The 14,545-nt window shown below is 37.0% G+C and overlaps 1 protein-coding gene across 2 annotated transcripts in view; it reads left to right on the top strand.

Annotated features, from left to right (window-relative positions):
• The first annotated feature begins 2,394 nt into the window (after positions 1 to 2,394).
• Positions 2,395 to 14,545, top strand: part of LOC122481818 (homeobox protein 2-like) — a 43,630-nt gene continuing 31,479 nt past the window's right edge. The window contains exons 1-4 of one of the 2 annotated variants that reach the window (XM_043577952.1): positions 2,395 to 2,805; positions 3,633 to 3,728; positions 7,193 to 7,231; positions 8,134 to 8,187. In XM_043577952.1, the coding sequence (XP_043433887.1) occupies positions 3,670 to 3,728; positions 7,193 to 7,231; positions 8,134 to 8,187 (152 nt within the window). In that variant the 5' untranslated portion in view covers positions 2,395 to 2,805; positions 3,633 to 3,669. The remainder of the gene's footprint in view (positions 2,806 to 3,632; positions 3,729 to 7,192; positions 7,232 to 8,133; positions 8,188 to 14,545) is intronic. The other variant, XM_043577960.1, reaches the window with a different exon arrangement.

The following is a 14,545-nucleotide window of genomic DNA, read 5'->3' as shown; positions in this document are numbered from 1 at the left end:
TCAAAGGCTTTCAGCAATCTGGGGAGCATTTATTTAAGAACATAGGCTGTATTTTGGTAAGAATCATGAACTTTGTGGTATTCTAACTTGCGCCATTCCCGTCACACTCTCCTCAGCTCTGTGGCAGCCTTGAGGACCAACATCCTGCAATCATGGAATAAACCAGCCACCTGAGGGCCAATGGAGGGGACAGAATGGGGTTAGAACTCCTTCAAAGGTCTATTCCCAGATAATGTCCTTATTTGATCTATCTAGTGGGTCACAAGACTGTCTTCATTTTGCTTGACTTGGAGCTCCCCCAGCCTTTGCCCTGGGGACATTGGTTGAAGATAGTCAGTCAAAGACAGCTGTTGAACATCATGGCTGCCTGAGGTACAGATAATAGTTGAGGCAAAAGAAAAAGCTGTGTTATGAGCTATCCATAGGGAGCTTTGAAAAGTTGAAACCTATTCCTGGGACTCTAGAAGACCACCTGCATATCTAAGGCTGTACACGTGTCTAGGATTTTGTAAACTTAAGAAAGACCTGGAAAGACCTAAAGCTCTCATCTCTGACCAAACTTGAGGCTCTGCACATAGAAGGAAACGTAGGTTATGGTGGAGTTGTAATCTGCCTGGCTGTGTGAAAAACATGCTCAAGCATGTACATGAATCTCCTTTGTCTCTACTAAGAGACTTACTGGTTCCAGGCATCTGAGGGAATCTCTGTCCTTTTATTAGCTGATCATTATGCTAATCAAGCTGACTACACAAAATAGAGTGCAGAGAATTCCACACTCTGCAAAGAATGGAGACTTTCCACACTTTCCAAAGAATCGAAAGATTTCCACACTCTGCAAAGAATAGAGACTTTACAGAATTTTGAATTAGAAATTCCTAATTAAAATTCAGAAAAGTCACCAAAAAAACCAACAATAAACCCTGGGGAAAGGGAAAAATCTGATTTGCAGTTGTTATATTATTTTAAAAGCCCAATCTTCAATAAAATACTAAGACATGAAAAGAAACAAGGGCTGTGACCTTCAGAAGAGTTTGTCTCTTTTCCATCCTGCTATGTGAGACAGGAAGGCTAGAAGGGGCTAAGATTGTCTTCTTGCCCTTTCCTTAGATCAGACAAGGCTCTGGTAGTTTCTCTTTAGGCTGGGTCTTTCTCGCAGAGAACAGAATGCTCTGGGCATATTTCAAACTGGTCTAGCCTTGAGGTCATCGATGTGACATTGAAGTCAGTGACCATGTTTTATTCATTTTTGTATCTTGCAAACTACTTATAGAAATATTAAATAAATACAACCTTAATCTCATTTCCATGACTTCTACTGTGACTATTTATTCAGCATCAGAACATGTACCAACACAAACTGTCAAACAGATCTTTCTTAATTATTTTTGTGGTAATTTTTATATTATAATTTTCATATAGAAAATTCTAATGTTTCATCTAGCTTTTTAAAACAATTTTATTGTTTATTTTTGAGAGAGAGACAGACAGAGAGCAAGTGGGGGAGGGCAGAGAGAGAGAGAGAGACAGAGACAGAGAGAGACACAGAATCTGAAGCAGGCTCCAGGCTCTGAGCTGTCAGCACAGAGCATGATGCGGGGCTCAAACTCACAAACCGTGAGATCATGACCTGAGCCAAAGTCGGCTGTTTAACCGACTGAGCCACCCAGGCTCTCCTCATCTAGAGTTTTAAAACTTTCTATATTTGTTTTTGGTTTTTGGCATTTGTTTCCACCTTCTCAGATTTACTTTACCAGGAAAATGGGTGTATTTTAAATTCACAAATAATATTTGATTGTTTCTTCTGAATCCCATGAAATGATAGTTTGTGCAAATAATTTTTGTCCTGGGTCCTGTGTCAACCTTGCATATTTTAGTCAAATTTTATATTAGAAAACATTTAGCTCTTTGATCATTCTCTTTCTTGCAAAATAAAAAGTATAAGGTGAGACAATCTTCTCTGAGATTATTATCCTGGGATCTTTGATCTTGGTACCCCCATCTTTAAGGAGAACAGCATCTGTTTTTAAGACCCTATAGCCTAGAACCAAGTTCACTGTATTCCCCACCGTACTACTACAATCTCAGAACTACCTGGAATCAGTGTGGAACCAAGTTCATTGTATTCCCCACTCTTCTACACTCTCAGGACCACTTGGAATCTGTTGTCTGGGGTTGCCATGGACACGAAGTTCTTATTCCAGTACTAGCTTGTTACCAGCACCAGGTAAACACCTAAGGGTGGGAGGGTGTCTCTGGACAAAGGCATCCCATCCTCTGCCTTCTATGTTGGCTAATGTTGTTTTTCATCCTCAAAGACAGAAGAATGTCTTAGAGGGAGGGCTGAAGGTGGGGGGAAAGGGGCAGGTGGGGGTCTTTGTGGCCATAGATGGCAAGTTTTGCCTTGTGCTCAGCAGTGGGGGATTAATAAATGTTCACTTCTTCCCAGAGACCTTCCAGAAAGAACCTCCTCATCCCCAGGGAACCAGAGGTGGAAGGGATGTGAGATGGTGATGTGTGGGCAGGGATGGGGGTGTACTAGGCCAATATAGGACCAAAAAGCAGTAACCTTGTTGCTGGTCAGGAATTGGGACAAGATTTGACTTAATGGGCTTGGTCTGGGGAAATTAAAAATTTTTTAAAAGAAAAAAAGGTTAAAGGCAGTATCCAGGAAAGAATACTGATAATAGGATCTTGAGTAATATTTGCTTCCACTTAGGAAAAGTTGTATTCAAGTCCCAAGATCTGAGTCCTTCTGTGCTCCACCTCCCTTCTGCTGTGGCCCCTTGAAAGCAGCCCTACCTGTAGGTAAGCAGATCTGAGGTTTGCAGGGACAGAGGATCCTTAGATACGTGGCTCTGTCTTGATCCACATTGGTTTTCCTGGCCACCTCTGGAAAAGAACTTTGGGATTCCTACTCCCACTGTCCATGAGGTGATACCTCTTGAAGATACAGCATTTACAGGTGGCTTGCTCTCAAGCCCAAAACTCAAAATAAAAATTTATGCCCCAATTGATTTATTTATGAAAAAAGTATTTTTCAGTTTGTTTTCATTTTTTTGCTCTTTGCCAAGAATTTAGGGCCTTGTGGCACATTTCAGTCTGCCTATTTGGTAACTTGGAAATGTAATTGGCAATGTCTTATTCTCCAGTGACTTCCAGTTCCCTTGCATGCCACGAATCTGCTATGTGAAATGTTGAAGGACATATCTTTGCTTTACCACTCCTTTGATTTATGCTATGGAATGTTTCAAGATGGAAATATCATAAATCACTATGATGATGTAAATTTGGTTTGAAATTCATTTTATTTCACTTGCCGGGTCCTATGTAGCAAGAGAGCAGTCTTTAAAGTGTTCTGTCTTTGAACTAAACTTAAATTTTACTGAACATTCAAAAAACTTTTTCTTCCATTTCTTGAACTAAAATAAAATACAGAATACATATTTCAGAGGAATGATAAAATTGTACAGTGTTGTAGATCTTATAAGTTGTAGATTCAAGACTTTAGAAAGGCCAATGCATACCTGGTAGGTTCTATGTGTGACTTTCTTCCTAACAGGGCAAGTATTCTATGTATTTTAAAAATCCTGAATATAAAAGTCATATGTGCTTTTCTTTTGTTTTTTTTTCAGATTAATTGTAGATTGTGGTTGTCCACAAGACAATACCATGCAGAGATTAAAGAGGAACCCTTTATATCTCTGGTTCACGCATCAAAGAAATAATAAGTAAGTAATAAGATGCAAATTTTACCAAATTTTAAGCACAATTCAAGGTTAATTGAATAGGGAATATATATATATACCTTCTTTCATAATGAGCGTAAACTATACATAAATGAAATTCGGCAAACTCACAACTTAAAGACACTGTTTTATGCTTACAATTTCCTATACTACTACTGCTTAGACAGTATGCCATTAACAATATGCACATGCCAGTTACAGTCACTTTAAGCTTTCCCTCTAGGACAGCTGGATGCCCTTATGGGGGATGCTCTGTCCATGGCTGGTGGGGGATGATCATTTTGAGATGGTCATTGCAAGGGCTTCCATTGTCCCATTTCAATCAATACCTGAAACACTGTAAATTACCACAGGGAAGGTCACAAATTTTTATTAGCAATGAGTGGCTTATAAATCAGTATGGTGGATATTAGAAACATGACTATTCAAGATCTGTGAATTGGTTAAAATAAATAATAATTGTAACTATCTTGAAGGTTGAGGACCAATTGAAATATTTGTGAAGCATGAGGACAATACCTGGCACTTAGTAAATACCATTTAAATGTTTGTTAGATGAAACATCACTTTTGATATTTTCTTTAATTTGGGGAAATTTACTAAAAAAAAAAAAATATATATATATATATATATATATATATATATATATATATATATATATATATATTTTGTTATCTAGAGTCCAGGTGTTAGAGATCTGTTTTTATCCTTTATATCAACTGGTTTTTCTTTTGTGGTCTCTTCTGTTTTCTGGGGATTTCTCAACCTCCTCTTCCAACTCTGGATTAACTTGCTTTCGACATGTATCCAAATTACTGTTTATGCCATGAAATGATTCTTTATTTCAACAATTTGACTTTTACATTTAAGATATCCTCTTGGGTTTTTCAATACGATTTCTTATTCTTATTTCATGTTACTAACATCTTCCCTTGTATCTTTAAGTGTATTTCTCATGTTTCTCATGTTTACTTAAAAATCTTGTTCATGAGAAAGAATGAAATATGGCCTTTTGTAGCAATGTGGATGGAACTGGAGAAATAACTAAGTGAAATAAGTCACACAGAGAAAGACAGATATACCATATGTTTTCACTCTTATGTGGATCCTGAGAAACTTAACAGAAGACCATGGGGGAGGGGAAGGAAAAAAAGTTAGAGAGGGAGGGAAAACCATAAAAGACTCTTAACAATCTGAGGGTTGATGGGGGGTGGGAGGGAGGGGAGGGTGGGTGATGGGTATTGAGGAGGGCACTTGATGGGATGAGTACTGGGTGTTGTATGGAAACCAACTTGACAATAAATTTCATGTTAAAAAAAATCTTGTTCAGTATATTCCAATAGTTCTGTTTCAGATGGTATATGTTGTTCAGTTTGTTGTGTCTCTTTTTCAGTCGTACTCATCAGGTATCTAACTATTTTGATTTGTGAGCTCATATTCCTTGTGGCCATTGAGCCCTCTGACTGGTAAATTGTATTAGGGAAGGACTGAAGATTTTCTTGGGAAAATCTCAATCTGTGGCTGTTGTCTCAGCAAAATTATTAATAACATATCCTTTTCACTTTCAAAAGTATCCTGGGTTGGGTGACATTTTATATAGTAACTGTTGTTGAAAGCTAGGACCTAAGGTATGTTTTTCTCAGTAAATTTAACATGAAGGGAGGTGATAGCCTGGGGACAGAGACTCTGCATAATGGTGAAACACTGTGATCCAGGTAATTTCTCTTGTCAAGATATGCTACTTTTAAGGTCTTGGACAAAAGCAGCATTGGAGAAGGCAGACTTCTAGGTTGTTCACCTGGGACTTTTGGAGGTAAAAGGATGGAAGAGTGAAGGCCCAAGGATTGCTCTTTAGCCCTTCCCTGTTTTCATCAGCTAACCTAATGCCAATGAAAATTTTTTTTATCTTAGAGTGAGAGAAACCATGTGAGTGGGGGAGAGGGATGGGGGGGAGGGAGAGAGAGAGACAGAGAGAGAGAAAATCTTAAGAAGTTTCCATGCTCAGTGCAGAGCCCAACAAAGGGCTTGATCCCACAAACCTGGGATCATGACCTGAACAAAATCAAGAATTAGATGCTCAACTGACTGAACTACCCAGGTGCCATAATGCTACCCAAATTTTATCCTAACTACATCTGGGTAGTGGCTTCTGGCTTCTACTGAGAATGGCAGTTATTGTCTCCAAGCAACTCAGAGGAAAAGCAAGAAAAGAACTTAAAAATTTCCCTCCCACTAAGCCCCTCAAGACTGCCTGTATCAGACTTTTTCCTCAGTCTATCCACCACAGGAGACAGCTCTCAGTCTTCTGGCTTCTCCCAGGGTTTCTGTTATTGTTAGTTTTTTAAATCCATATTTCAGTTTGACTTCTATAGTTTTGGGAGGAAGACTCTCCTATGGATAGGAATCCAAGATTTCCTAGGAAATTATGGAAATTTAGTACTTTGAGAATATTGAAGTGTTTTTGAAATTTATGATTTTCTTCCATGTTGTTTGTCACATTGGTATTTTTGGTATAACATTTGGTGAAGAGGGAAGGCTGCCTAAAAACCAGTAATGTTTGTGATATGATGAACATACAGCATGATTTTATGACCTGGACAAATGTAAAGTGCATTTTCAATGTGTCTTATTTTACAGATGAGAAATTTAAATTGTAGAGAAATTAAGTTATCCAAGCCAGTGGTTTGGTGGTGAGGAGTCTTGACTTTGAATAATTTAACCAGATACCTTTTCGTAAAATGAATTGAGAGAAAAAGAAACCATTCTGAATACCTGTTTGTCTGTTTGTTTTGAGTGAGAGAGAGAGAGAAAGAGAGAGCATGGGGGAAAGGGGGAGAGAGAGAGAGGGAGAGAGAGAGAATCCCAAGCAGGCCGTGCACTGTCAGCACAGATCCCAATGCAGGCTCAATCTCATGGACCATGAGATTATGACCTGAGTTGAAATCAGGAGTCACTTAACCAACTAAGCCACCCAGGTGCCCCATTATTTAGCCAATTCTTGACCTACCTACTAGTTTCTTCTCTACCAAATGGTGATCAGGGACTAGTCCTTGAAACCGGAATATTTATTGTTGTGGCATTTTCTTTATCTCTGTATCTTTTCATTAGTTATTATCTGGATCTCCCTCCCCATCCTTTTGCTCAGATCATTCCTATTTCCCAAACGGATTCCAGAATATGTGAATGGTTGACAAAATGGAGAAGAAAGGAGGTTTAATCACAAAAATTATATGTCCCTTAATTCTTTCCTTCCCTTTCCAGTGGGCAGACACACAGCCAAGAGGCTATCTCCGAGGTCTCATTGCTGTACCCTGACAATGTTTCTGTCATTTTGTCATGTTTCCTCATGATTTTACTTTTCATGTCATAAAATTCTGTTGGGAAGAAGAAACTGATTGCTTTCCAGAATGTCTGAATTTATTTTTTTGTATGTTTTTACCCTTTAGCAGAATTATGGATTCCTCTGACAACAGTGATGACCATGGGTGAGTTGACTTGACTGATCTGAGTGCCGAAAGGTATTAGAGAGCATTGTTGGCAATAAGAGGTTTCCGTAAGAGACTGTAAGCTTCTGTAAATAACTGTCTTTCTTTTGGGGTCTAAGTCGGGGGGATAAAAGGAAGAACATGTCAGAAGAGGGAGACTTCCTGCTCATAGTTTATGACCCTTAGTAACCAGAAGCCAGAGTTTCTTAGGATACTCTCATAATATATGTGTGTGAGACTCTGCTAGAGTAGACCAGGTAAAGAGAGGATCCTATTATTTGAGCGAGAGGTGGCAGTGGACAGGTAACTGTGGAGCTCTCAGCAGAAAAGGATGGAGCTCATAGACCTTGGGCTGTCCCCTTTCCCTCCAGAGGTTTACAATCATCTGAAGCTGGTGTTTCAGATATAAACCCATCATTATATTTGAGGAAGCCCCTGACTCAAGCTTGCAGTTATTTGAACCAAACTCAGGAACAGAAGAGACTTACATGACACACGAAGAGTAAGGATACAGTGAAGAAACTTGATAATCAGGAAATAAGCTGAAAGGCTGTATACCTACAAAATGAAGCTATATTTTGAAGTAAATTCCACCTCAGTGCAGTTTCAGGAGAATTGAATTTAGCAGTAAAGAATTGTACTTGCCTTGATTTGTTAGGCTTTTTTGATTTGTTAAGCCAGAGATTTTCATTACTACTATTTAAAAAAAAAACCCATTTCTAAGGAAAATGGAAATGCCTGTTTCCAAATAACTAATTTACAAATAGTTACAGGGAGTCTTCAATTTGTAAGCTGGTTGAATTCTAAAAACAAACAACAACAACAACAACAAAGCTAAGTTAAAACAGAAGTTTGGCTATGAAGCCACTGGGGTCTGATCATACACATTTTTAATTCTTTAGAGATGATCTTGATGAATTCATATCAGGAATCTCTAATGAAGCCACCAATGAAAGGTAAGGTATAATATATTGGGGGATGGTGAGAAATTCAGTCTCAGGGGTATCCATGGCAACATAGAATTTTCTGAACAGTGATCTAAAATAAAATTCGTTCTAAAAAGTTAGGGCTTTCTGTGAGTTAGGTCATGTTGACTATAAATTTTAGATTCAAGGGGTTTTTGTTGTTCAGATAAATTGATCACCTCACTGCTCCATGTAGGAAATCTCTAATGATATTTTTTCATTCGTTGGTGTTTAAAGTAAGCTAGACCAACTTTCTAGGCACAATGATGGTGATGAAGACATTGATTTACATCAATTTCAGATGAATTAGGAAAATCAGATTGAAGTCTTGGGGGAGGGGAGCTTTTGATGAATCTCTCATTTGGGGGGAGATATGGCTTGTTCTGAGCTAGGAAGAAAATGGAGAACTATGGAAAGGTATCAAAATGTGTGGGAGGGAAAGGCATACAATAATTTATATAGAAAAGTACCATGTTTAAAATTTTTTTTCTATTTACCACACTTAAATATTCTAGTTGAAAATGTGAATATATCTTTTGAAATTTTATCAGTCTTTTAAAATAGAGAAATGAGGGCCACTGGTAAATCTTCAGTTATATTCCTGTCTCATTTTTGCTGGATGTATTATGATTCCCCATTTTGTGGATTTTTGTCTATGAGTAATGAGACTAATAGATGTGAACATGTTTTGCAGATTAAATTTTTGCTCATTGGAATTAGTTTTGGCTTGTTTCTAAGTAATCTGAGAATACTTGCTATTGCTGTGATCTGAAGGCATTTTTACTGTGTACTCGAGCCAAGGAAAGAAGACATATTTAAAACCACATATATCTGAAGTGCACAAAGAGTCATGGGATTTTTCTGGCCATATTATTCAACCATTTAATATTGTGTCAATGTTGAAGAATGAGGAGTGCTGAAGAGGAAATTAACTGGTCACTGTTGGAATTGTTTTACTGTCTAGACAAAGATTACATGGAACATAAAGGGCCAACTAATGACTACAAATACTTGAGATTATCCATAATTTTCCCTTTAAATTCTTTTAATTCCAGTATGAACATACCGCGTTACTAGTTTCAGGTATACAATATAGTGATTCAATAATTCTATAATTACTTAATGCCCATCCCGATAAGTGTACTCTTTAATCCCTTTCACCTATTTCACCTGACCCCCTCTTCCTGCCACAGGTAACCATCATTTTATTCTCTATTTAAGGGTTTCTTTTTTGGTTTGTCTCTTTTTTACTTTGTTCACTTGTTTTGCATCTTAAATCCCCCACATGAATGAAATCCTAGGGTATTTATCTTTCTCTGACTATTTCACTTTGCATTATACCCTCTAGATCAATCCATATTGTTACAAATGACAAGATTTCATCCTTTTACATGGCTGAATAATATTCCAGTGGTGGGAGGAGAAGGGAAGGGGGAGAGAGAAAAGCAGGGCTTGAGCTCTCAAACCCTGAGATCACGACCTGAGTTGAAGTCCGATGCAGTTTTCTGCCCCACTTTTAATTTGATTATTTGTTTGGGCATCTTGAATTGTATACATTACTTACACATTTTGGATATTAACCCCCTATCGGATATATCCTAGATTGCCTTTTTGGTTTGTTGATTTTTTTTTTTTGCAGTACAAAAGTTTATTTTATTTTTATTTTATTTTTTTATTGTAGTGTAATTCCAGTAGTTTATTTTTTTCTTTTGTTTCTCTTGCCTGAGGACACATATTTCGAAAAATGTTGCTATGGCCAATGTCACAGAAATTAGTGTCTGTGTTCTCCTCTAGAACTTTGATCCCTTGTGAATTTATTTTTGTGAATGGTATAAGAAAGTGGTCCAGTTTCATTCTTTTGCATGCAGCTGTCCAGTTTTCCCATCATCATTTGTTGAAGAGACTGTCTTTTCCCCATTGTATATTCTTTCCCCTTTGTCAAAGATTAATTGACTATATAATTGTGGGTTTATTTTTGGCCTCTCTGTTCTGTTGATCTGTGTGTCCATTTTTGTCTGTTGATCTGTGTGTCTATATAGCTTTGCAATATAACCTGAAATCTGGAGTTGTGATATCTCAAGTTTTGTTTTTCAGGATTGCTTTGACTATTGGGGGTTATTTGTAGTTCCATACAAATTTTAGGTTTGTTTGTTCTAGTTCTGTGAAAAATGTTATTGATATTTTAATAAAGATTGTATTAAATCTGTAAATTTCTTTGCATAATATAGACATTTTTAAAAGTTTATTTATTAAAAAATATATAGACATTTTTAACAATGTGTTTTTCCTCCAAACCATGAGTGTAGAATATCTTTCATTTGTTTGTGTCCTTTTCAATTTGTTTTATCAGTGTTTTATAGTTTTCAGAGTACAGACCTGTCATCTCTTAAGTTTATTCCTAGGTATCTTATGATTTCTGGTGCAATTGTAAATGGGACTATTCTCTTAATTTCTTTCTGCTGCTTCATTAATAGTATATAGATATGAAACAGATTTCTATATATTGATTTGTATCTGTGACTTTATTGAATTTATAAGTTCTAGTATTTTCTTGTTGGAATCTTCAGGGTTTTCTCTATATAGTATCATGTCATCTGCAAATAGTTTTACCTCTTCCTTACCAATTTGGATGCCATTTATTTCTTTTTGTTGTCTGATGGCTGTGGGTAGGACATGCAACACTGTGTTGAATAAAAGTGGTGAGAGTGGACATCCTTGTCTTATTCTTAACCTCAGGGGAAAAAGTCTGTTTTTTACCATTGAGTATGATGTTTGCTGTGGGTTTTCATATATGGCCTTTATGATGTTGAGGTATGTTGCCTCTAAACCTACCCTGTTGAGGGTTTTTAATCATGAACAGATGCTGTACTTTGCCAAATGCGTTTTCTGCACCTATGGAAATGATCATATTGTTGTTATCCTTTCTTTTACTAATGTGATGTTTCACGTTGATAGGTTTGCAAATATTGAACCGCCCTTTCATTGTGGGAATGAATCCCACTTGATTGTTGAATGATTTTTTCATGTATTGTTGGATTTGATTTGCTAGTATTTTGTTAAGGATTTTTGCATCTATGTTCATCAGAGATATTGACCTGTGGTACTCATTTTTTGTGGTGTCTTTATCTGATTTTTGGTATCAGGGTAATACTGGCCTCATAGAATGAATTTGGAAGTTTTTCTTTGTTTTCAGTTTTTTGGAATAGTTTGAGAAGAAGGGGTATTCAGTCTGCTTTAACTGGTAGAATTCTCCTGTGAAGCTCTCTGGTCCTGGACTTTGGTTTGTTGGGAGTTTTTTGATTGCTGATTCAATTTCATTGTTGGTAATCAGTCTGTTCAAGTTTTCTATTTTTCCTGCTTCGGTTTTGGTAGGTTATATGTTTCTAGAAATTTATCAATCTTTTGGGGGTTATCCAGTTTGTCAGCATATAATTTTTCATAATAATCTCTTACAATTGTTTGTGTTTCTATGGTGGTTATTTCTCCTCTTTCATTTGTGATTTTGTTTATTTGCACTTCCTCTTTTTTTTTCTTTTGATTAGTCTGGCTAGAGGTTTATCAGTTTTGTCGATCTCTTCAAAGAACCAGCTCCTGGTTTCATTGATCTGTTCAATTTTTAGTTTCTATATCATTTATTTCCTCTTTTATCTTTATTATTTTCTCCTGGTTTGGGGTTTTATTTGCTCTTTTTTCTCCTAGCTCCTTTAGGTGTAATGTTAAGTTGTTTGAGATTTTTCTTGCTTCTTGAGGTAGAACCATATTGCTATAAATATCCCTCTTACAATTGCTTTTGTTGCATCCGAAAATTTTGACTCGTTGTATTTTCACTTCCATTGGTCTTCATGTATTTTTTAAATTTGATTTCCTCTTTGACTTCTTGGTTGACCCATTCATTATTGAGTGGCATGTTATTTAACCTCCATGAATTTGTGCTCTTTCTAATTTTTTTCTTGTGGTTGACTTCTAGTTTCATAGTGTTGTGGTCAGAAAAGATGCATACCATGACTTCGGTATTTACTAATTTGTTGACTAGTTTTGTGGCCTAATATGTGGTTTATCCTGGAGAATGTTTCATGTGCACTTGAAAAGAATATGTATTCTGCTGTTTTAGGATGGGATATTCTGAATATATCTGTTAAATCCATCTGGTACAGTATGTCGTTCAAAGCCACTGTTTCCTCATTAATTTTTTTGATTGGATGATTTGTCCATTGATCTAAGTGGGTGTTAAAGTCCCTTACTATTGTTGTATTAGTATCAATTGGTTCCTTTATGTTCGCTATTAACTATTTTATATATTTGGATGCTTTCATGTTTGGTACATAAATATTTACAATTGTTATATTTTCTCTTTAGACTGTTCCTGTTATGATTATGTAGTGTCCTTCTTTGTCTCTTGTTACAGTCTGTGGTTTAAAGTCTATTTCTTCCAAGACTGTCTCTTCAACAAATGGTGTTGAGAAAATTGGACAGCATCATGCAAAAGAATGAAAATGGACCACTTTCTTACACCATTCACAAAAAATAAATTCAAAATGGATTAAGAACCTAGATGTGAGACCTATAACCTATAAAAGTCCTAGAAGAGAATACAGGTAGTAACTTAATTAACATTAGCCATAGCAATATTTTTCTAGATATGTCTCCTGAGGCAAGGGAAACAAAACCAAAAATTCACTGTGGGAATACATCAAAATAGAAAGCTTCTGCACAGCAAAGGAAACAATCAACAAAACTAAAAGGCAGCCTATGGAATGGGAGAAGATATTTGCAAATGATATATGTGATAAAGGGTTAGTCTCCAAAATATATAAATAACTGATACAACTCAACACCCAAAAAACAATCCAATTGGAAAATGGCAGGAGTGCCTGAGTGGCTCAGTATGTTAAGCATCCAACTCTTGATTTTGGCTCAGGTCATGATCTCCTGGTTTGTGAGATTGAGCTCTGTGTTGGGCTCTGTGCTGACGGTGGAGTCTGCTTGGGATTCTCTCTGCCTCTCCCCTGCTTGCTCTTGCCCTTTGTCCCTCTCTCAAAATAAATAAACATTTAAAAAACAAAAATAAAAAAGGTAGAAGACATGAATGGTAATTTTCCAAAAAAGACGTATAGATGGCCAGCAGACATATGAAAAGATGCTCAACATTATTCATCAGGAAAATGCAAATCAGCACCATGATGAGATACCACCTCACACCTATCAGAGTGGCTAAAATCAACAACACAAGAAACAATCAGGTGTTGGTAAGGATGTAGAGAAAGGGGAACCTTCTTGCATGGTAGATGGGAATGCATACTAGTGCAGCCACTCTGGAAAACAGTATGGAGGTTCTGCAAAAGGTATAACTACCATATGATCCAGCAATTGCACTACTAGGTATTTACCCAAAGAATACAAAAATACCAATTCGAAGAGATACATGCATCCTGATATTTATAGCAACATTATTTATAATAGCCAAGATATGGAAGCAGCCCAAGTATCCATAGATTGATGAATGGATAAAGAGTGTGTGTGTGTGTGTGTGTGTGTGTGTGTGTGTGGTGTTGGAATATTACTTGGCCATCAAAAAGAATGCAATCTTGCCATTTGTAACAACATGGAAGGAGCTAGAGAGTATTATGCTAAGTGAGATAAGTCAGAGAAAGATAAATACCATATGATCTCACTCATATATGGAATTTAAGAAACAAAACAAACGAGCAAAGGGGGGAAAAAGAGAAGCAAGCCAAGAAACAGACTCTTTACAGAACAAACTGATGGTTACCAGATGGGAGGTGGGGGTGGGTGGGTTAAATAGGTAGTGGGGGTTAAGGAGTGCACTTTTAAACAAAAATTTTTTATGTTTATTTTTTTTGAGAGACAGAGCATAAGCAGGGTAGGGGCAGAGAGAGAGGGAGACACAGACTGAAGCAGGCTCCAGGCTCTGAGCTGTCAGCACAGATGCAGGTGTGGGGCTCAAACTCATGAATCTTGAGATCATGACCTGAGCCAAAGTCGGCCACTTAACCAACAGAGCCACCCAGGCATCCCAGGGGTGCAATTGTTTTGATGAACAGCAGGTGATGTATGGAAGTGCTGAATCACTATATTGGACTCCTGAGTCTAGTATTATACTGCATGTTAACTAACTGGAATTTAAATAAAAACTTGTATAGGAAAAAATACTCTTTTTAAGTATTGCTACCCTTTTCTTTTGACATCCATTTACATGATAAATGTTTCTCCCCACTCACATTCAATCTGCAGATGTCTTTAGGTCTGAAATGGTGTCTGACAGGCAGATGGGTCTTGTTTTAATCTACTCTGTCACCCTATCTCTTTTGGAGTGTTTGGCCATTTACAT

The sequence above is a fragment of the Prionailurus bengalensis genome, chromosome A1 (assembly GCF_016509475.1).
Source record: "Prionailurus bengalensis isolate Pbe53 chromosome A1, Fcat_Pben_1.1_paternal_pri, whole genome shotgun sequence".
Lineage (NCBI taxonomy): Eukaryota > Metazoa > Chordata > Mammalia > Carnivora > Felidae > Prionailurus > Prionailurus bengalensis.
Note: the sequence above shows the minus strand (reverse complement) of the source record. Positions and strands in the feature narration are given on the sequence as shown.